At 44.5% G+C, this 23,565-nt stretch overlaps 1 protein-coding gene across 1 annotated transcript in view; it reads left to right on the top strand.

Annotated features, from left to right (window-relative positions):
- usp43a (ubiquitin specific peptidase 43a) overlaps positions 1 to 23,565 on the top strand; it is a 528,525-nt gene that overhangs the window by 396,210 nt on the left and 108,750 nt on the right. Inside the window, exon 7 of the mRNA XM_038776890.1 lies at positions 23,253 to 23,394. Coding sequence (XP_038632818.1) covers positions 23,253 to 23,394 — 142 coding nt within the window. The remainder of the gene's footprint in view (positions 1 to 23,252; positions 23,395 to 23,565) is intronic.

Genomic DNA, 23,565 nt, shown 5'->3' on the forward strand with positions numbered 1-23,565 from the left:
TTTCCTTCATGGTATGCTATATGAATACTAGCTTAGTACGTTTTTCATTACACACAGATTCCCCATTGTTATTCCTTAAAGAGCAGGACTAATTCTGGATTTCTTTTGATCTTTCCATATTTTTTTAACCATTTTAGAAAACCTGGAGGTGGGCCCACTCTCAATCGAAAAGAATGGAAGACATTACATTTATGTAACAGCTTTCAGGACCATTGGGGCATCTCAAAGTGCCCGTCAGATAATTAATTACTTTTAAAATTAGTGATCACTGTTGTGATGTAGGAAAGAAGGTTAAAAAAGGTTGGAGCAAAGAAGGGATAAATTGAGATTATAGTTGATCCCATGTTTGTGTTTCACAAGTTGTAGGATGGAGCAGAAAGGAAGGCCCACAGTTTTGAGATTGTGGGAAAAAGAGTTCGAGCAGGAACCATTACACTAAAAGAAAGATCTATGGGCACCGACAAATTGGCCAATACTCTTGTGATTGCCATTCACATATATTGACCTCAAGGGTCATCATTGTCTATTCTGCTCTCAATCGATGTGTACATTCGTTCCTTGTCATAGCAAGTAAACTGGATGATTTTCGTATTCCTAACCATGGTATGCTGAGGTTAGTTGTCACAAACTCCCATTGCCTTGCTGAAATTTCTAGCTCCGCATAGATGGACTTCCCGGTCGATATGCTAAGCCAACGATTATATTAAATAGTCATTAAGGAGAGCCAGTTGTGTAATTGAACGCAACCCTGCAGGAAATATGTAGGTAAGTAAAGTACTCTCCTCATATTTAACAAGAGACTGCCGGTTACTGATAAATTGGAGAATCATTGAACACAACTTTAGGAATGTTCTATGATTTTTAATGTAATGAACCCCTGTCACTGTTACCATTTAACAAGTGGAATTTGCATATGAGACCTCGTGATATTCTAGTGATTCCATCGGGAAATATATCAAGCTGGCTACTTCCAGCTGTGACCAAGATATCAGTGAGGGAGATTACTTACCAATTACTTTATGCTTGGTTTGCTTAATCACTTAATAAAAAGTAGGTGAATGGCGGTTGACTACACTAGCGTAATATCTCCTCCTTTGACGCCTTTGGGTGTTTATTCCATTAAAGGTGGTATATAAATGCAGGTTGTTGTTCTGGAGGAGGCGCACATGATGGGTTTATGATGTTGAGGACGATTGAGGCTAAGTGACATTGTTATTCATGACACTGTATGTTATGATCTCAGGCCAAGAATTTTTTTCTTCACTTCCATTATCTTGCTTTGCAGGTGTTCTGTTATTCAGTGTCAGTTATTCACCCTGCTCCAGCATCTGTATGTGAACTATATTCCCCAGCCCTTATCCTTACTGAATGAATTTCACAAACACATATCGATATTTTCACGATTGTCTAGTTTGAGATAGCAGCCTAAAAGACTGAAAACGCGATATCCAGCTTCATCATCCGGCGAAAAGAATTTGGAGGGCACTTCTTAATTAAAGCATTGAAAATACAGGCTGTTTTCTTTTTCGAATTTACTGTGCAGAAGGAGGCCATTTGGCCCATCGCGTCTACACCAGCCTTTGGAAAGAGCACCGCACTTAAACCAACATCTCCACCCTATCCCCATAACCCAGTAACCCCACCTAACCTATTTTTGGACACTAAGGGCAATTTAGCATGGTCAGTCCACCTAACCTGCACATCTTTGGGAGGAAACCAGAGCACCCAGGGGAATCCCACGCAGACACGAGCCATGGTTTGGGTCCATAGTCCCCCCTGCTTGCTAATTTACAGTTTGTTATGGGTTAAATAAAGGGGCAGTAATTTATAATGGTGAGACTCCTCTCCTTCGTACATGATGTGGCTTTCTTGGGGACAGAGTGTGGACTTTACTATAATATTGTGGCGCAGTGGTGGCGCCCCTACCGCTGGACCAGAAGCTTTAGGTTTGATTCCAATGCCAGGATTCATTGGCCTCGGAAGGCGCATTGAACGCGATTCAATGGGCTGATAGTCAGCTCAGGAATCCTATATGGATATATGTGTATATACATACAGCTATATATAATTGTACCATTTTGAGATTATTTATATCTTCAATAATGGACGTCTTTGGTTGCTCATTACTGAGCAAAGGATCAAGAAAGAAAATTTATAGTCCACATTGCACCTCTTCACTTCATTCTTTTTCCTGCTGGCACTTAGATTCTCACTTGTCTTTGTGGCATTAGTTGTAAATCCTCTGCTCTGCTCTTCTAAACTAATGTCAAAATGATTGATCTATTTAAGCTTCCTGTTGATTATGATCTGCAAGTTGTTGCAGGCAATAGTGGTGCTGATCAAGAGCTAGGGTGTATGCATGGGTCGGGGCTTTTCCTTGTGGCATGACTGTTACCTGCCATTGTCAGCCCAGGTGCTCTTGTTGGCAGGCATGTGCTGCGTCATTATAGAAGGAGTTGTCATTGGAACTGAACACCGTAGAATTGCCTAGATAAAAGCAAATGACTGCGGATGCTGGAATCTAATTGATATTGATTGATTGATTGATCTGAAACTGATCTGAAACGAAAACAGAAAATGCTCTAACATCTCAGCAGGTCTGACAGCATCCGTGGAGAGTGGACAGAGCTAATGTTTCCAGTCTAGGTGACGGATGACAAAAGAGTCTCGCAGACTCAAAATGTTAGCTCTGTTCTCTCTCCACAGATGCTGTCAGACCTGCTGAGATTTTCCAGCATTTTCTGTTTTGTGATGATATTGAGCAGTAAAATCCCTGACCTTGTATACTGGTGGAAAAGTTACCAGTGCAGCAGCTAGAGATTATTGAACTGAGCCACTGCCGTGAACAGCTCAGGTAGAAATATGCTGGGACTCCTGAACAGTCGCGTTTCTGTATGCCATGTCTAACTCCGGCAACTGAAAGTCTTTCTCTTGACCTCCCCATTACATCTTGGTGTTAACCTTGAAAACTATCCTTCTGTTCATTCAGTTATTCTTGCAACAGCTCTGGCACTCAGCTCTTGAATCTTATCTGAATCGAGGCTATGGTAAGATTTGGTGCTAAGTGGTTCTGGTGGAGTCAGACAATGCACCGCGGTGTGAACAGATTATTGCTGCTTGATGGCCCTATTGGTGATTCCTTTTATCAACTTGAAAATTGAAAAGAGGCTGAAATTGCCCATTGGTTTATTTTTCCTCCTGTTAGAGCTTGCTGGCAATTTTCCACATTGTTGGGTAGATGCCAGGGCCATATATGCACTGAAACAGCTTGGTTAGGATGATAGCTAATTTTGCCGCACTGGTCTTCAGACCTGTAGCCAGGATGCTGTCGGAGTTAATTTTCCACTCCAGTCACCAGAAGAAATGTGCACTTGGATGTGTCAATAAGAATGCAAATGGGCTGATCCATGAAGCCGAACACCATTCCTGTTCTGGTAACATTAGCATCCGTTAATCCAGTATATCAAAATCAACTTCTCTTAAGTTTAATATTTTTATTCCTGTTTTAATTCTTCCACAAATTGGTACATCGCAAACTCTGTATTTTGTACAGTAAGAAGTCTTACAACACCAGGTTAAAGTCCAACAGGTTTGATTCAAACACAAGCTTTCGGAGCACTGCTCCTTCCTCGGGTGAATCATTCACCTGAGGAAGGAGCTGCGCTCCGAAAGCTTGTGTTTGAAACAAACCTGTTGGCCTTTAACCTGGTGTTGTAAGACTTCTTAATGTGCTCACCCCAGTCCAACGCCGGCATCTCCACATCATCTGTATTTTGTAGTTTAATTTCACCTATTCTGATGTGCTGCCCTGAAATGTAAGGTCTTACAATCCTTGCATTTTTTAAAACTTATTTCCTTCCATTACTGTTGCTCAGTTCTCAAATTCTGATTCTTGTGCGCCCACAATTAATGTGAAACCCAAGAACAGTGATTGTGAAGAAAAATGCCACCCATAAGACAATTGTGACATTATTATGTAAGTTACTGTCAATATTAATAATCATCAGTCACTAGGGAGACTTGACTTTTGGAGTTCTATTCCTTTTTTTTTCTCCACGCCCCTAAGAATAGATAAAGCTCTGAATGACGCCTTTCTCTGCCTTTCCTCACGGTCTGCATTATAACCTGTGGCCGTCTGGTCATCTGTCTCAATTAGCCAGCCAGTGTTAAATATAATTGAATGGTGGTATGAGGCTATGCAGCGTGCTCCAAGTTTCAGACACAGCCGGAGAGCTCAGTGGATATGGTCCATTTCACCAGCTGCCCACGCGTTCAACTCATGGGATCATGGAACACATTGCGCGGCACAGAAATATGACGAGCACCTTAGGTTTGCACAGGTGTTTTTCTCCCCAGGTGCCACCTAACCCAGTCTCCCTTTCTTTCTACCTCCACGTAACAGGAAGTACCTTTTTTCCTCTCCTCTCCAAGCAACTATCTAATTCTCCTAATATTAAAAAATCTGTTCCGAAAACCATTCGGTTCATTAGGCAGCAAGTACAGGTGAGGCTACATTTAAACATGGCCAGGCTGGATTCTCCGGTCGCCCAGCCATGTGTTTAATGCTGATGCATCGTTCACTGGCGGTGGGATTCTCTACTCCCGCCAGTTGTCAGTGGGATTTTCCATTGAAGCCAACCCATGCCGCTGGGAAACCTGCAGGCGTGGGGTGTGTGCTGTCGATGGGAGCAGATAATCCCAAAGGCTGTAGGATTCCTACCTGTATCACAACCTGTGCGGAGGGGAGGATATCAGCCATGCAGTTTGTCAGGGACAGATTTCAATATTATTACTCTTATGTTGCAGACTTTAGTAGTGTTGGTGGCAAGTAGATTATAAGTCGCCCATCAGAAGCAGAATGCTTGCAGCCGGTACTCAGGTTGACCTGACGCCATCCATGTTGCGTGATTTCCATCTGCTCTGTGCAGGAGGGGCAGCACAGTTAAACTGCATAAGTTTGCTCTTCCCAGGCCTCGCTGGAAAATGGTACTACGAGTGTTGCACTACCAACCTGGTGCCAAAATCCCACTGATCCAGCATTAATCCCCCACCTACCATAACGGGATGGGAGTGTGCCCACTTTGGTGCAGAAGGAAAATTACATCAATAGGTGTGTGGTTTTGCATTCCCCTGGCTTAAAAGCTGAATTGGAACAGCAGTGCTCCAAGGTCTTGTGCAGCAGTGTCGAATAACAATATTAGTGCCCTTCAAGACATACAGTAGACAGTCATTTTGCATACCTTGCAGCTGTAAGCTATTTTACTGGAATTTTGTAGGAGCTGAAAGTGAAAACCTTAAACAGTGTTGAGTCACAAGAAATAAAATGACAAGTTGGCTGAGTTGCTTAATCACAGTCGTCGTCGTCCCCCCCCCCCCCCCCCCCGTCCCCCCCAAAACTTTGAGAAACTTTTAATTGCATATACTGTGAAACTTTCTGGAGGTGGCTGCACTCCTCCCGCTACCTCAGGGGTGGGCAAACTTTTCCGTGCAAGGGCCACATTCAGAAATTCACAATTCACAAAGGGCCGCATAGTATATTAAGTAAAATAATTACTTCACCCGGTTATGATTCTGGGCGCCTCATATAGAACATAGAACAGTACAGCACAGAACAGGCCCTTCAGCCCTCGACGTTGTGTCGAGCAATGATCACCCTACTCAAGTCAACGTATCCACTCTATACCAGTAAGTAACCCAACAGCCCCCCCCATTAACTTTAAAAAAATATTTTTTAAAAAAAATTTTTTTTTTTTTTTTAATGACTTGGTGGGCCGCAGAAATACCTTTGGCGGGCCGCATGCGGCCCGCGGGCTGTAGTTTGCCCACCCCTGCGCTACCTGCATATGTGCGCAGAAATGATTGAGCAAGCAATTGAACTCTACAGAGCAGAACCTTCTCCCATTTACACGTAAAGCCTTGAGCTCCCCTTTGGCACTCAATTGGAAATCTATCTTAATAATAACAAAAAATGTCACATTCAACTTCATTTGTAAGGAACAAGCTTTAGAAGTAGAAGTCTGCCGTCTCGTCACTATTTGGTGGTTTCCTATTGCTGATCTGTGTTGATACAGACAAATAGGCTTCATATTTATCCTTTCGTTCAGTAGTTTTGGACACACTGCTGCAAGGTGTGTCTGTCTCACAAGACCCAATGTATTGGCCTATAGTTTGTGATGAAGCAAGCATGCTCGTCACTGACCTCAAAGTAAATCTGGCTGAGAGGTGTTGCAATCTCGCTGCCAAGTGTGTTGGTTTTGTGATTGACATTCTGTATTTGGCATTCACAGTATGGATGTCATTAAGTTGTCCAAGATGCCAATCAAATTAATGGATATTCACAGACAGCCAATCAGAAAAGATAGAAAGAAAAACACTTCCAAAAATGTTCACATTGGGCAAATTAAAGATTGGTACACAAACATGGGGCAGAGGTATGAGTTTTTAAAAATTGTAAGGAAACCTTTTTTCAAAACTATTTTAAAGTTATAATTTACATATTTTAAAAAAAATCTACATTAGAACTGCAAAACACAGTTTAAAAATAAGGAGTCTCCCATTTAAGATGGAACTGAGGAGAATTTTACTCTGAGGGTTGTGAGTCTGTGGAACTTGGTTCCCTAGAGCATGGTAGAGGCAGAGTCTTTAAATATTCTTAAATGCAGAGATGAGTAGATTATTGACTAACAAGGAACTCAAAAGGGTATCAGGTGGACAGGAATGTGGGAATGAGGCTACAATCAGATCAGTCATGGTCTTATTATTGGTTTTGTCATTAACTAAGGTCCCAGATGCTTTGCTACATTGAATCCCTACAGTGCAGAAGAAGGCCATTCAGCCCACCCTCTGAAAGAGCACTCTACCTAGGCTCACTCCCCTGAATTATCCCCGTAACCTCACCTCACCTAACCTGCACTACACTGGACACAAAAGGGCAATTTTAGCATGCACATTCTAACCTGCACATCTGTGGCTGTGGGAGGAAACCAGAGCACCCAGAGGAAACCTCTTGGGTGGATTGGCTACACTAAATTACCTTTTATTTTGCCTGTGTACATGTGTGAATCTGGCTATGCTTGATGTGGTCAAGCTATCAGTCTCTGGTGACAGACTAGCGACCTGTTCCAAGAATAATTATTCACAGAAACAGACAAAAGTTTGACCTATTCACTGTCAGGGTGTGGAAAGGTTAAGCGAGAGAGGTATGTTTAATAAATCGCCCTTGCAGACAGGGAAAGAACATAAGTGTATTTGCAGTGCACAAAGAAAAGCTTATTTCACAAGCCATTGTCAAAAATATCTTTCTGTGTTTATGGGGATGTCTTCCTGACATCTTTCTTAAGTGCAGTATCTCATTGCTGACATTCAATCCTCCTCCACCTCTGGAGTGCTGCCCTCCTAAGAATAGGGTAAACTTTGATTCACCATGAGAAATTACTTGGGGAGGATGTCCACTTGTATAAAATGTTGAGACGATTCCATAACACTCTATGGTCCACATTGGTACATAATGCAAAATTGTATGCCACCTTTATAAAGTAAGCCCTTTTTAGCAAGAGTCACTGTGGCCTCCAACTGATCTGCCACCCTGCTAAGAGCAGTTTCGTTTAGAACTTGAGACCTAAAAGTACAGAAAAAATGACAAGCAGCTGCACTTCAGCAGAATATGACAGGTTAACTGATTAAGAAACTGAGGTTGGATATTTTACTTTATGCTTCTGTTGCACCCCCCCCCCCCCCCCCCCCCCCCCCCCCCGTTAATTGTTCCGTTTAATACGTATTTTAGCAAGGCTCTTAATTTACTAATCTACTGGGGGGTGCAATGAACCAAAACTATTCTTCAAGCAAGCTTACCAATACGGCACAGCTGACGTCCCAATCGAGAGCATAAAAACTTTTGGCCACAGTAGGCTTTTATTTTCAGAAATTTCACAAAGTTGTCTCAGCTGGAGGTCATTGGCATTTAGTGAATTTTGTTATCAGTGGAACACCTCTGTAAAAGATCACGCGTTTGGTGAAAGGTCGCTTGTTTCCAATTAATGATGTCAGCAGAATTGCCAATTGGTACCCTCTTAATTTCGGTTTTAAAATCTTATCAATTAGAAAGAAAGGACTTGGATTGGGCCGAGTGGCCTAATTCTCCTCCTCTGTCTTACGTCTTATAGAAATTGTGGGCTGGATTTTCTGGCCCTTCCCACTGGCGAGGTCTTCCAGTCCCGCCGAAGTCGAACCCTCCCGTTTCCCGGTGGTACAGCCGGTGAACAGCACAAAACAGCATGGACATTTGTGGGGCAGGAAGATCCCGTCGCTGACCAATGGCGAGCCTCCTCTGTTGCTGGAACGCACACCCAGGGTGGTGTGTGTGTGTGTGGGGGGGGGGGGGGGGGGGGGGGGGGGGGGGGACACAATGCTGCACCTTGCGCTGTGTCTTTCATGATCCCAAAATGCTTCCCAACAAAGGAAATATTTTTAAAATGTAGCCCCTGTTACAATATGGGGAAAGATGGGCAACTAACTTATGTCTTGGGGTTCGAATTCGCACAGTTGCCCCGAAGGTTATTCGGAGGTTTTCCATAACCTCCACACAGTCATTTGGCCAATGTGGATTGCAGGATTGATAATGCACTGTAGTTCTTTCGGAATGTATTTAAACTCCCTGGTTTACTGTTGTGAAAACAAAATCCAATATTTTAAAGTGACCAAATTTTAAATTGGTTGAATTAATTCTCCAGTTTTTTAAAGTCCTTTTAAGGTGCTTAGTGGGAGTGATGGATTTTACTGATGGAAGTAGCACGGAAAGCCAAATAAACAGCAAGGCTGTTGTTTTATTCATGGATATTTAATAAGACTAGTTGATCATGCACGACTTTACTCATAGGCAAAAAATAAAAAGCATGTACGCGTTTTTCTGTAATTGTCTCTGTGTTTATTTCCCACTTTCTCATTCTTTCTGTCTCACCATACTTCGTGCGGGTCTCCCGAGGGATCAGAGGCACCTGGATGGTTGGCTGCTGAGCTGGGTGGGACCCTGACACTGGTGCCACTCTGGCACCTCTGCACTGCCAGCCTGGCACCCTGGCACTGCCACTTGGGTGCCAGCCTGGCACTGCCAGGGTACACTGCCAGCTGACAGGGGTACTGCTGGGGTGCCAGGCTGGCAGTGCCAAGATATCAGGTTGGTACTTTTCCTGCAGCGGGGGGATCAGGCCCAGTGGTGCCCTGCGCATGGGCCCACCCCCAAGGGCCCACTTATAGGTGAGTTGGGACTTTGGGGGGGGTTCAGGGGTTGTGTCGGGGAGGGCGGCGAGCGGAATTCCTCATTGCAGGAAACGGGACTAAGTGCAGCCTCGGAGGGGCATTCCAGAGAGTGGGACAGGGTCCTGGTAGATAGCGCTGCAAGCTCACCGCACTCATCATAGGTCTCTGTTCCAATTTGGTTAGATCGCGCCCTTGATTTGATAAACGTGTTCAGAATCCCGAGAGGACTGTGGATCAGAGTGGAGGTGGAGTTGGCCCTGTTCAGTGCTTCGCTCTAATGTCCCCCACCCTTTTCAATCCTCAGTTATTCCTCCCATTTTTCCCAAGTCTTGTCCAGTGGACAGCGTGCCCCTTCTAGCAGTCGTCCGTACATGTCCCCACAGTTTCCTCCAATCCAGATTGCCTGCCTCCAACAGTTCCTCGAGCATTGAATGTCTCTGTGTCCGTGGATATGATGTCATCTCCTTTCGGGGGATGTTTTTTACCTGTAGGTGTCGCTGTTCATTCCTGTTGGGTAGTTGTAGTCTATCTGTCAGTTCCTCTAACGTCGCTAGTCTGTCCTCCGTGTAGAAGTCCCTAACTGTCAGCGTCCCACCCCACCCCACCCTCTGTCTCCACCTCTTAATAATGCCGTCCATTGTGGCTGACGTAAACCTCTGGTTGTAGCAGATGGGGGCCATAGTGGACATTTTGGCCAGGCTGAAGTGCTGTCCCATTTGGTTCTAGGTTCGGAGTGTGGCTACCACCATTGACTTGTTGAGTGTTTGGCTGGCAGGGATGGGAGTGCCGGTGCAGCGAGGGCTTGGAGAGACGATCCTGTGCAGGAGTGCTCCTCCATCCTCGCCCATTCTGTTTCTGATTCCTTCACCCACCCCCTCACTCTTTCTGCTGTGGCTGCCCAGTGGTAGTATTGTAGATTTGGGAAGGCCAGACCCCCTTGCTTCTTTTTCTTTGGTACCCCTAAAATTGCTACTTTCGGGTTTGGCTCCTTTTTGGGGATCCTTGGATTCTAACCCCCCCCCCCCACACAAACGCCATGATCATTTTGCCGACTATGTTAAAGAAGACCTTGTGATGTGAATCGGTATGTATCTGAACAGGGAGGAACCTGGGCACTTTAATTTTGGGTTCACCTGTAATACTTCATAGTAATAATCTTTATTATTGTCAAAAGTAGGCTTCCATTAACACTGCAATGAAGTTACTGTGAAAAGCCCCTCATTGCCACACTCCGGCGCCTGTTCGGGTACACAGAGGGAGAATTCAGAATGTCCTATTCACCTAACAAGCACGTCTTTCGGGACTTCTGGGAGAAACCCGGAGGAAACCCACGCATACAAAGGGAGAACGTGCAGACTCCGCACAGATAGTGACCCAAGCTGGGAATCGAACCTGGGTCCCTAGCGCTGTGAAGGAAGGCTCCAAACTCTTTCAGGAGCGTCATGATCCCTTCCATGCTGCTTTGTGGGTCCGAAATGTAGAGGAACAAGTCATCTGCATGGAGTGAGACTCTGTGCCCTCTGTCTCCTCTCTTGATTTCCTTCCAATTTTTTGATGTTCTGCGGACGATTGCCAGTGGCTCAATTGCCAGAACGAATAGGAGCAGAGACAGCAGACATCCCTGCCTTGTGCCTCTTTGCAGCTGGAAGTATTCAGAGCTGGTGGTGTTGGTTCGCATGCTTACCAGGGGGGCATTAAACAGGTATTTCACCCAGGAGGTGAACTCTGTCCCCAGCCCAAACACCTGTCGTACCTCAATGAGGTATTTTCACTTTACTCTGTCAAAGGCCTCTTCTGTATCCAGGGAGACAATCACCTCTGGTGTTCTCCCCCAGATGGGGTCATTATCATGGTCAGCAGCAGCTGATGGTCACTGTTAGCGGTCTACCCTCGACAAAGCCCACCTGGTCTTCTGTGACCAGGTGGCTAGCTTTTTGTCCGTGTTCGTAGAAGGCCCCTGTGTCTGGCGGAGTTGGTGTACTGCTTGAGGCAGCAGCTCTTGAATGCTTTGTTTACTCAGTATTTCTATGTTGCGAGAATGAGACAGTGCTCTATGGCAGAGAGGTAAAAAAAATTACCAATAGCGTCAGTTCTTTTTTTAAAAAAATAAATTGAGTCCCCAATTATTTTTTTTTCCAATTAAGAGGCAATTTAGCATGGCCACTCCACTTAACTTGCACATTGTTGGATTGTGGGAGTGAAACCCACGCAAACACGAGCAGAATGTGCAAACTCCACATGGACAGTGACCCAGGGCCGGCATTCAAACCCGGGTCTTCAGCGCCGCAGTCCCAGTGCTAACCACTGCAACACGTGCCGCCCTGTGACAGTTCTAAGATTCAATGAAAAACACCCCAAGTTCGATATTGTTCAGTTGCACTCCTTTTATTTCCTGTAAAACTATTTCATGTAATAAATTGAATTTCTGGTTTTAGGATGCAATATGTGGTGTGTCAGAATTATGTTTTCTGTCTGTCATAGAATTTGCAGTGCAGAAGGAGGCCATTCGGCCCATCAAGTCTGCAGCAGCCCTTGGAAAAAGCACCCCACTTAAGCCCTCCACCCTATCCCCATAACCCCACTAACCCCACCTAACCTTTTTGGACGCTAAGGACAATTTATCATGGCCAATCCACCTAACCTGCACATCTTTAGACTGTGGGAGGAAACCGGAGCACCCGGAGGAAACCCATGCAGACACGGAGAGAACATGCAGACTCTGCATAGACATTGACTCAAGCTGGAATCAAACCTGCTTCAAGCTGGAATCAAACCTGCTACCCTGGAGCTGTGAAGCAACTGTGCTAACCACTGTGCTACCATGCTGCCCATGAAGAGATCAGAACAGCACAATCAGCACGTTATGCACTAATTTGCTGTCAACTTGCGTTATCCGACTCATTTAAGCCTGGCCAATTCAACTACCCTGCACATCTTATTGGGCTGTGGGGGTGAAACCCATACAGACACGGGGAGAATGTGCAAACTCCACAATTGACAGTGACCCAAAGCTGGGATCGAACCTGAGTCCTCGATGCCGTGAGGCAGCAGTGCTAACTACTGTGTCATTGTGCCGCACCCCCGCCATCCGTTCCTAATTGAGCACAAAAGAATCGGCCGTGTATTTGACAGGAGTCATTCTACGGTCAGTCCATAACTGTATTCAACAGAATATAGATCGGTGATCTGAAAGTTAAAGGTCCACTTGCTCCAATGAAACAAACACTTGCTGTTTGTTACAAACTGTCCTTGTTCTCTCTGGGCACCTCGAAATGACGGTGCATTTCAATCTGCAGGATTGCTCCGCGAAAACAGGGTTAGCCTCTGGAAGACGTGTAGTCCAATTGCTTTTCAAATTTGCTTGGGAATTGAGCGACACAGTAGATGCTAACGGAAGAACTAAGTTTTGTTTAGCGGATAGTTTTCACAAAACAATTGTAGCTCATGGGGTTTGGCCCCATGGCTGCCGTGATGGTGGAAATAGGCAATGCTGGCTACCTGGGCGCTGCAGTACCTTCCAAATGTGTTCAGCCTTCATCTTAATAGATCTACTGAAACGAACGATTGAGAGGAATAGGGCACTACTGACGTAGCAGGAGAGCTTCCAGGAAGATGGCCATGATCCAAAAGATCTATTAAATGTTTGGACACTGTGTACAGAAATGGCGGATGTAAGCAAAATGTGACTTTGAGCATGATGCCAATTCGTAGAGATTTGTTGATTCATTTCCATACCTGAGTCTTTGAATATTTCAATGTTAATAAAATTATGGGTTCCTTCCATTCTGACCATTTGAGTTTTAAATCGTTCCACCATTAGTGGCTGCACCTCCAGTGACCTGGGCTCTAAGCTCTGAAAAACCTCCCTGCATCTCTCCATCCCTCGTACCTTGCTTTCTCCCTTTAAGATATTCCTTAAAACTGAGTTTACCAAACTTTTGGTCATTTGCCATAATACCTCCTGATGAGACTTGGCACCATATTTTGTTCTACAGGTGCCCTGTAAAGCGCCTTAGTAGTTGAAGGTGCTACATGAATACAAGTTGTTGTTCTGCAAAGTACATCCTATCACTCCATGAAAGATAAAATTAATATCCTGCATAACTGGAAGCTCAGGTTGCTTCCAGCTTGAATCAATCTTCATACCTTTCACTTGCTGACTGTAAATGTAAAAAATATATAACTACGTGCTTAATGCATGCATAGACAAGCCTACACATCAATGAATAAAAGCAGGGACACAACCATTGTTCTGGTATTGTAATTTAGCAGGAAGCAATGTTCTGAACAGTAGGTAACTAAATTCAAAATGTGTTTGGAAAACAATCACATTTTTCATTCAATCGAAATATGGTAAGATTTATATCGTTCATTTTAAGGGATAGATACAATTGATTTTTCTTTTTACAAAAAACGAATGAAGAGTCCTTTCCATTCTCATTTTCAATCATGGAATCCTGTTTTTTGATCAACAAACCGCCGGTGATACATTTGTGATAAGTTTATCTTTTTAGCTTCACTCCTTCCTCAATAATGAGATGCCATCCTTTATTTATAATTCTTTCGCACATCGTGTGAACCGACTAATTTAGGTGGTGTCATATTAATCTGGTCATTTCATAAAAATACACTCTGCTGCCAACCATCCCCAACGAGGCTCTTCAATTGTTTAGGATCCCTCTCTGCCATTTTTGTAGGTAACTGTGCGATGCCTTCCCCAATTGACCATTATTTGGTGTAATTAAAAGTGGGTATATAACTTTTTGCAATAGTGTAAAATGAGTGATATCGGCAATGGATAAAATCACGTTCACTATCACGCATTTTGCACTAGTGCCCCAAAGGCAGAATCCTTTGCCAGCGAGTCCAGCAAACTATTCTATTATGGGGATATTCAAGTACCATTTTCTAAACTGCCCTCATCCAACATATTTTTTTTCATTTGTTCATGGGACATGGGCATTGCTGGCTGTGCCAGCATTTATTGTCCATCCCTAGTTGCCCTTGAGGGGGCAGTTAAGAGTCAACGACATGCCTGACCAGGTAAGGATGATAGATTTCCTCCCCCAAGTGACATCAGTGAACCAGATGGGTTTTTACGACAATCGACAATGGTTTCATGGTCATCATTAGACTTGTAATTCCAGATTTTTATTGAATTCAAATTTCACCCTCTGCGGCTGCGGGATTTGAACCTGGATTCCTAGAGTATCACTCTGGATCTCTAGTTTACTAGTCCAGTGACAATATCCCTACAGCAAGCTGCTTGAAGACAATCGGGCGGAAGAAACCATGGGGCTGGTAGCACAGTGGGCTAAACACCTGGCTTGTAATGCAGAACAATGCCAGCAGTGTGGGTTCAATTCCCGTACCAGCCTGGACAGGCGCTGGAATGTGGCGACTAGGGGCTTTTCACAGTAGCTTCATTGAAGCCGACATGTGACAATAAGTGATCATTATTATGATTGAGGTTTAAATATTGACCCTGTTTTTCCTCAAAATAGTTCCGTGGGATCTTTAGGTCATCTGTCCTGATCCATATTTTGTCTTGGTATCCACTTCCATTCCCTTACCTCACTGAAATGTCTTGAGATGTTTTTCCATATTGAAGGGGCTATACAAATGGAACTAGAGATAAGGATTGTAAGATTTCTTAAATGCAATGTTTTTTTTCTCTTTCATATTCATCACTGTTTTTTCGAGTAAGTGGATTTATAAAGTAAATTAGGAGGGAAACAAGATGTGATTGCACATAAATGAGGGAATGGATGAATGTGAATATCTTGGCTGCCATTTTATTTTAACAATGGCTACTTTTAGTACCAAGAATAAGATATTTATTTTACGTGTTCTCGCATGTGCAGTTGCAATTATGAAATTCAAAAGATTTTTTGTTTGGAACTGTTCAGGGTAAAATGTAGGGTGTCATGTGACCTCTGCTGAAGTGTACCTAACAACAGGTCGGGGCCATGACGCTGTAAAAGATTAAAGGAAGGTCTGGATTGTTTTACTAGGAATAAAGTGTAAGGTATTCACACTTGCAGGTAGTGGCAGAGGCAGTGTGATGGCAGTGGACAGACTGTGAGCCTTCAAGTTCCAAGGAAGTTTAAAAAATGTCAGGATGTTATGCTGTGTACTTTGAACTGTCCATTTGATTCCAGGGTAGGATAGATTTGGGGTCTCAAGAATAGCTAAACAGCATTTCTACCTGAATACTTGGCCCATGTTATTCCCGTTGTCATGGGGAAGGGTGCAGAGGGAGCGATTGTAAAGAACTAATTGCAGGTGATAAAACATCACTGAATATCAGACATAAGAGGTCTGCCAGTGTCTGGGAGGGAGAGAGAAGCAAGAGGTCAAAGGTCTCTATGGTCCACCTTGCCGGATGCAGGTACAAACTCGTGCATGGATTGAAAAGGCCAAATTCGTTGAAGAGTTCAAACGAGCTTTGAAGATTTGCCTAACATGCACGAGAGGTAGCATCTCCAGGAATACTCTCACTGTGTTGAATAGTTCTGGGGGTTAAAAGTTACCAGACTGAGAAATTAAAGGAACCTAAGTAAACCCTGGAGGACTAAGAATCACTTTGGCCTGATTTTGGTAGATTGAAATGTCCACTTGCAGGACAGTGTAACGTATGCCTGTGACGGTAACACATTGGTCAGCACTGTTGCTTCACAGCACCCGGGTCCCAGATTCGATTCCTGGCTTGGGTCAGTGTCTCTGCGGAGTCTGCACATTGTCCCCCAGGTCGGTGTGGGTTACTTCCGGGTGCTCCGGTTTCCTCCTACAAGTCCCAAAAGACATGCTTGTTAGGTGAATTGGACATTCTGAATTCTCCTTCAGTGTACCCAAACAGGCGCCGGAGTGTGGTGACAAGGGGAGTTTTTAACTTCATTGCAGTGTTAATGTAAGCCTATTTGTGACACTAATAAAGATTATTAAGTGTATTTTCTTTGGCTGAGCTAAAGAGAGGCGTAATCTGTTCTGTACTTTAAAGCATAAGTAACCTACAAAGATATAAAGGATCATGACAATACAGAGTCAAAACAAAGATGAAGTCTGCATCTTTATGATATTGTTCTATAGCATATAATAAAGTGCTCTGAAAGTATAGTGAATGAAAGTAAGCCACACTGTACTCTTGAGGAAGTTTGTCATGTATAGTAGAGTGCATTTCTAGATACTATACTTTATTTTAATGCAGGTTCGGACTAAATGCCAAACTGTTTGATAGATTTTATAGTCAACCAATTGCCCAAAATTATACGTTGTGCTGCTTTAATTTTACTGAAACCTGCACATTCTAGAAAGTAAATAACCAAGATTCTTGCTTAAGCGTTCTTTTAGCATCTATTTTTTGTAATTTCAAAACATGCAGCTTTATTTAAGCACCATTTTAACTGCTGTACGTTTTCGAGGCTTTCCTATTCACTGGCTGGTTTGCTCTTGCCTTGAGGTAGCATGGACCTGAGGGGCCGAATGGTTTCCTCCTTTACTGTAAGCGTTTGGTTTCTGACTGAATGACGCCCGCCACATTAAATGACCAGTCACCAAAAACTATAAAGGTGTTAAGCTAATTGAAACATTAAACAGTTGAGGCCTGACGACACACACTCACAACTGTCTGAGAGGCCCTGCCCTGCAGAAGCCTGGACCTGGATTTAAGAGCAGTGAGCGCCTTACTTCTGATTGATGGAAGTTAGATTAATTAAGAATCTGAGATCGTTGAGGTCACTTAAAAAAATACACTCTGGGCGACAGCACTGGATATAATTTATTCTGCTTAAGTAGTCAGAACTTCTAATGAGTCTTTAAGAACAAGCATTTAATTCAGTTCTTTATTTGGGAGGCAGCCAACATATGAGATCAAGGATTCTAATGTCAATCACAAACTCTGGAGCACCATTGCACACTACAGGTGTTACAGGCATTTATTTGATGCCCTCCCCTGTGCCAGGTTTGGTGACGGGGAGGCATTTAATCAAGCTTCCTTTCCTGCCTTCACTATGACAGGAAGGCTCGTGGATAGCTTTCCCATCCCGTCGCCGATTGAGGCTCCGAAGTAGGCAATTAATGCTGAGCCGCCTTCCTCCTTCCCACCTTTCCGTGTGATTCCCACCCCATAATCTCCACAACCCCCCGGTGACCTTGGATCAAGTGGCGATCCTGAGTCTCAGCTTGGTGTTGTATCGGCAGAAGACAATCCCTCCTCCCAGTCACCCCATGAGCTGGCAGCTTCTGATTGGCCGACAGCTCTCAGCTCCCACCACCACACCCACCAACTCCCCCTCCATTAAATACTATTCATTGTGTCTACACTTAGAATGAGATTGCTTCAGTTAGTAGCTACTTCAATCACATTTTAATGCAGATCAGAGTACGTTGAAAATCAATGCCAGAAATTTATGTTATTGATAGTTTGACAATAGCACTGGAAATACGCAATTTGGCTCTTTTTCATAAATCCTCACAATGTTATTGGTCAGGTTTCAAATTAATGCCAAACCAGGAAGAGCAATGAAATCAAAGGGGGCAGCCCAAAGACTGCAGAGTGAAACAAGAAATGTTGGTGGATTGAATATCAGATGAAATTTAATGCAGATCAGTGTTAATGCTTCACGTACAAAGGGAAAGTGGGGGATGACTTGAAATAGCCACGGATTAAATTGAAAGGGACATCAGAGCTTCAATATAAACAGTTCTTTTTTAAAAACTTATTTTATTACAAACGTACTGTATCAAAGCAGGTTACAGCAAGTAAACACCCCGGGAAACATCCTTCCCAACAATTAACTATACAGTCCGTACAGATTTTTCCCCCACCACCACGATGAATAGTTCCTCAAACACGGTCACAAACATCCCCCACCTTTTCTCAAAAACCCCTGCTGAGCCCCTTAACTCATACTTTATCTTCTTTAACCGCAAGAAGTTGTACAGGTCACCCAACCATGCCACTACCCACCGTGGCAATGCCAACCGCCACTCCAGCAAGATTTGCCACCGTGCAATCAGAGGCGAAGGCCACAACATCAGCCTTCCTCCTCTCCAGGATCTCTGGCTTCTCTGAAACCCCAAATATTGCCACCAAAGGGTCCGGGTCCACCTCCTCCTCCACTATCCTGGCGAAGACTGTGAGCACTCCCACCCAGAATCTTCCCAATTTTTCACAACCCCAAAACATGTGAATGGAAACAGTTCTTCATTGCCCAGATTGGTCCCAATAGAGGTGAACACTGTGACATCTTCCAGCAAGCCCATTGTGCTTCAACGCAGAGGTTACAGATCACGTGATTGGTTTCTGAGGGACTGCGTGTCGATTGGCTGACAGGAACTATCGGTGCAAAAACGTGGGCTTATTGCCCTGTTCATAGACTTTATTTGGGCCTGCTCTGAGCAGCGTAAAATCTGCCCAGGAATACAGCCCTTTAAAATCAGCAAGAGTGTCAAAACATTCCCCCAGCCCCGGCTCAGAATTATTTTCTCCACAACCTTTCCCGTACGCACCCTGTCTGCCACTGACTACAAGACCCAGGTCAATGTCTTCCAGCAACGGATGGCAGCAATCAACAAAGCCATTAGAATACAGTTGAATAGAAGGGGAAGGAAGCAGTAATCAAACTTAACCACATTGTACTTTGAATGCCTATATCCCTCTCTCTGATCTCTGAGAAACAATGGAGACATTGGAATGCTGGAGATAATGTAGAAAGGAGCCATAAAGCTTATCCCTATAATAATTATCCGAGTTATCAGGGAAGATTGAAGAAAGTTTATTTTTAGATTGTACAGGAGACATAAGACATAGGAGCAGAATTAGGCCACTTGGCCCATCAAGTCTGCTCTGCCATTCAATCATGGCTGATATTTTCTCATCCCCATTCTCCTGCCTTCTCCCCATATCCCCTGATCTCCTTATTAATACAACTTTTCATAGAATTTACAGTGCAGAAGGAGGCCATTCGGCCCATCGAGTCTGCACCGGCTCCTGGAAAGAGCATTCCACCCAAGGTTAACACCTCCACCCTATCCCCATAACCCAGTAACCCCACCCAACACTAAGGGCAATTTTGGACACTAAGGGCAATTTATCATGGCCAATCCACCCAACCTGCACATCTTTGGACTGTGGGAGGAAACCGGAGCACCCGGAGGAAACCCACGCACACACGGGGAGGATGTGCAGACTCCGCACAGACAGTGACCCAAGCCGGAATCGAACCTGGGACCCTGGAGCTGTGAAGCGATTGTGCTATCCACAATGCTACCGTGCTGCCCCTAGAGTCCTAGAAAAATACAGGACAGAAGGATGCTGTAAAGCCCATTGTGGCTGTTACTAGCTCTTTGGTAAAGCTACCCAATTAATTCTGCTAAACTGCTCAAGTATTTGTCCAGTTCTCCTTTGAATGTGACAATTGGATCTGCTTCCACCACCCTTTCAGCCAGTGCATTGTAAATCACACAATCTTCCTGTGCTGCGTCCCTTTTCTTTTGTGTCCTGTGTCCTCTGGCTCCCAACCCCACTGTCACTGGAAACAGTTTCTCCTTATTTGTGTCTCAAAAACATTCATGATTTTGAAGATGCTGAGCGGATGTTTCCCCTTCTGGGAGAGTCTGGATCAGACGGCATAATCTCAGCGATGAGGACGAATTTCTTCTCTGAGGGTAGTGAATCTGCGGAATTCTTTACCGCAGAGAACTGTAGAGGTTGGGTCGTTAAGTATGTGGCAGGCTGAAACAGACAGATTTTTAATCATTATGGGGATAAGGCAGGAAAGTGGAGTTGAGGATTATCATATCAGATCAGTCATGATCTCATTAAATAGCAGAGCAGACTCGATGGGCTGAATGGCCTACTGTTATGGTGTAAGTCCTCTATCCAACTACCTCCTCTTCTTTAAGGCGAACAACCCCAGCTTCTCCAGTCTCTCCACTTGATGGTGAAGTCCCTCATCCCTGACACCATTGTAGTAAGTCTCCCTGTGTCCTCTCCAAGGCATTGACATCCTTCGGAAAGTGTTGTGGCCAGACATCAATGCAGTGTGTCATGTTATGCAGACACACACATTGATATACAGGCAGGCATAAACAAGCAGCTAATGGACACAGAGAACAGGACACGACCAATAAGCAGGCAGGACACTCGCGGGTGGGATCTGACTATAAAAGACACGAGGCACTCACGCCGTCTCTTTCCACTGATGAACATCTAGAGAGTCAGTCAAGGGTGTTGTTACAATATCACGCCTCCACCACGTGGCTAAGAGTTAGTCTGGTTCAGTCAGACAGAGTAACCACACTTAAGTTAGCAGAGAGTCGAACTCACAGAGAACTGTGCTATTACATCAATAAACCTGATTGAACTAACTTCAAGGTCTGGAGTACCTTTCTGATCTAAGCTGCATCCAGTTGCAGCCAGTGTTATACCAGTGTACCTAACACGACACAGTGCTCCAGCTGAGACCAAGCAAACGTTTTATAAAGGATTAGTATTGCTTCCCTGCTTTTGTACTCTATTCCGCTATTAATAAATGGCATGAATCCAATTTTTTAATGGCATTCTAGAAATTGCATACTTATCTGTTCTTGCACCCTCTTTAAAATTGTTTGGTTAGATCATAATGCTCGTCCTCATTCCTTTGCCAAAATATATCTCTTTTCTCTTCTGTACATTAAATATATATAAAGAGCCTTGGTCCTAATGTTGAGGACCCCTGAGGAACAACACTGCGTTCTTCCTTCCAGCCTGATGAACAGTCATTGCCAGGGACACAGTTGTGAGCACTGCTGCCTCACAGCGTCAGGGACCTGGGTTTGATTCTGGTCTTTGAGTGACTGCCTATGAGGAGTTTGCACGTGCTTCCCGTGTGTGCGTGGGTTTCCTCTGGGTGCCCCGGTTCCATCTCACAGTCCAAACATGTGCAGGTTAGGTGGATTGGCAATTATCAATTCATGGGTTTGCAGCGATAGGGTGTGGGTAGCATGGTCTTTCGCAAGATTGGTTTGGACTCGATGGGCCAAACAGCCTCCTTTTGCACTGCACGGATTCTGTTGTCTGATTTCTGTCTCACAATTAGTTTGATATCCTTGCTGGCATGCATTTATGCCATCAGTTTGAATTTTGTGAACAAGTCTGTTATGTGGTACTTTGGTAACCTGTTTTGAAAGTCCATGGGCTGGATTCTCTGAGCCTCCGTGACGAAATCGCATTCGGCGCGAAGCGGAGAATGGCCGTTTACCCGGAAATAGGGACCAGCACCGCTGAAGCCGGAGAATCGCTTGGAAATCCCTCGCAAGCAATCTATGCAGCATGGGTAGCGGGCCATTGACAGAGGCCCCCCCCCCCCCCCCCCTGCGCGCGCGAGCGATTGTCCACATGAAACTCTGCGAGGTCCCGACACCGTGGTTCTAACTGTGTATCGGCCGTCGGTAAACTCAGGTGGAGGCTGCGGACTCGGTCCGTGGCTGCCCTGGTGGGGGGCGGGGGGATCGATCACCGGGGTGGGGGGGGGGGGGGGTTGACCCTTATGGATGGCCAGGGGAGCGATCGGGCGGCAAATATCCGCTGGCACGTGCGATCTCGAGGGGAGGCCTACATTCTGCATGACGGCCCAGGGTGCGAGTCCGCCATGTCGCACAGGGCGGACGTCGCCATGCGCATGCACGGACTCCCTACCGGAACTGCGGGCCCCCGTATCAGCAGCCAGAGCTGCGAGAAGCACTCCGGGATCCTGCCAGCCCCCTGGAGGTAAGAGAATCGCTCAGGACTTTCTTAAGGAGTGTTTTGATGCTGTCGTGGGGACATAGCCCCATTTTTGGAGAATCCAGTCCCATATGGCCAACTGTATTACCCTCCTCAATCCTCTCCATTTTTGACTAAGTTAGTCAAAGATGATTCACCTTCAACAAATTCATTATGACTTTCATTTATTGACTTTACTTTACCAAATGCCAATAAATTTTGTTTCATATTATTGTCACTAAACATTTCCGACTCACAGACTTTTGGAAACATTGTGCACTGCTCAGGGTTGGTTTGGGTCTCTTTATTTAAGAAAGGATGTGGCATTGGTGGTGGTTTAGCGGGGGTTTAATAGATTGATACCTGGAACGAGCGAGTTGTCTCATGAGGAAAGGTTGGACAGATTGGACGTGTTTCCACTGGAGTTTAGAAGAATGGGGGGATGGTTTGATTGAAGTACATAATATTCTGAATGGTCTTGACAAGATGGATGTGGAGCGAATGTTTCCTCTTGTGGTTGAGCCCAGAACTCGTGGGCACCGTTTTAAAATTCGGGGTCACACTTTTTGGCAGGGATGAGGGGGGGAAAACAAATTGTATGAGAGGACTCTGCCTCAGAAGTCGGTGGAGGTGGTGGTCATTAAATATTTTTAAGGTGGAGGTAGATAGATTCTTGTCAGGGTGTAGATGAGAATGTGGAATTCGAAATACAGATCAGCTATGATTTTATTGGCTGGGCAGCAGGCTCAAGGCCTACTTCTGCTAAGATTTTGCCTGTGCAAGACGGAAATCGTACATGAGAAAATTACACATGATAGCAAGCGACAGAGGAAAATATAATTTGGAATATTTTTAATGAAATAGTGGGAACAGACGAGGAGAAAGCGGTTCAAGCTGGTAACAAGGTAGATTTTGAAGCTGGTTACGGGGTATTCTTTGCACAAAGAATGTTCAATACACGAGCGGACTTTATACTAACTGATAGGGAAACTCAATCAGTATGGACAGTGTCAATTCTTTCTGGGTTATTGATTAAGAGGAGCCAAATTGCCTTCCCCATGCATATCTAACTTGTGAAAAAAGGTCTGAAATGTTTTTCAAAAATGTGTATGCTGTTTTTAAGTAGGAAAAAAATAAAGTTGGTGCTTTGCTGATCTCAACAACTTTGTTTTATTTGCATTTCTTGGCAAATGTAGTGAAATTCGGCATTTTACATTCAGAATCTTAAATTGTTTGTCTTATTGCAAAACAGGGCGCTACCAGAGCATGTCATCTTTCAAGGCTGCTTCCGAAAGCTTTGAAGCTCCTCCAGTCGAGTTCGTTCAACATGGTGCAACTGGAAAAGTGCTTCTTCTCATCTGCAACTCGGCAGGAACAGGGCAGCAAGTTGTCAGGTAACTAAACTGCCTTGGGAGTGAAATTCCTGCGCTCGCTCTTCGCAGGAAAAAAAGATTGTAGTGGGGAATTAAAAAGTAGGGCTCGCTTGCTTTTAAATTTCCACCTACGTTTTCTGTTACAATTAACAATGACAGGAATTTCACTCTGTCTATATTTAATCAAATGAA

Source organism: Scyliorhinus canicula, chromosome 18 (genome assembly GCF_902713615.1).
Source record: "Scyliorhinus canicula chromosome 18, sScyCan1.1, whole genome shotgun sequence".
Taxonomy (NCBI): Eukaryota; Metazoa; Chordata; class Chondrichthyes; order Carcharhiniformes; family Scyliorhinidae; genus Scyliorhinus; species Scyliorhinus canicula.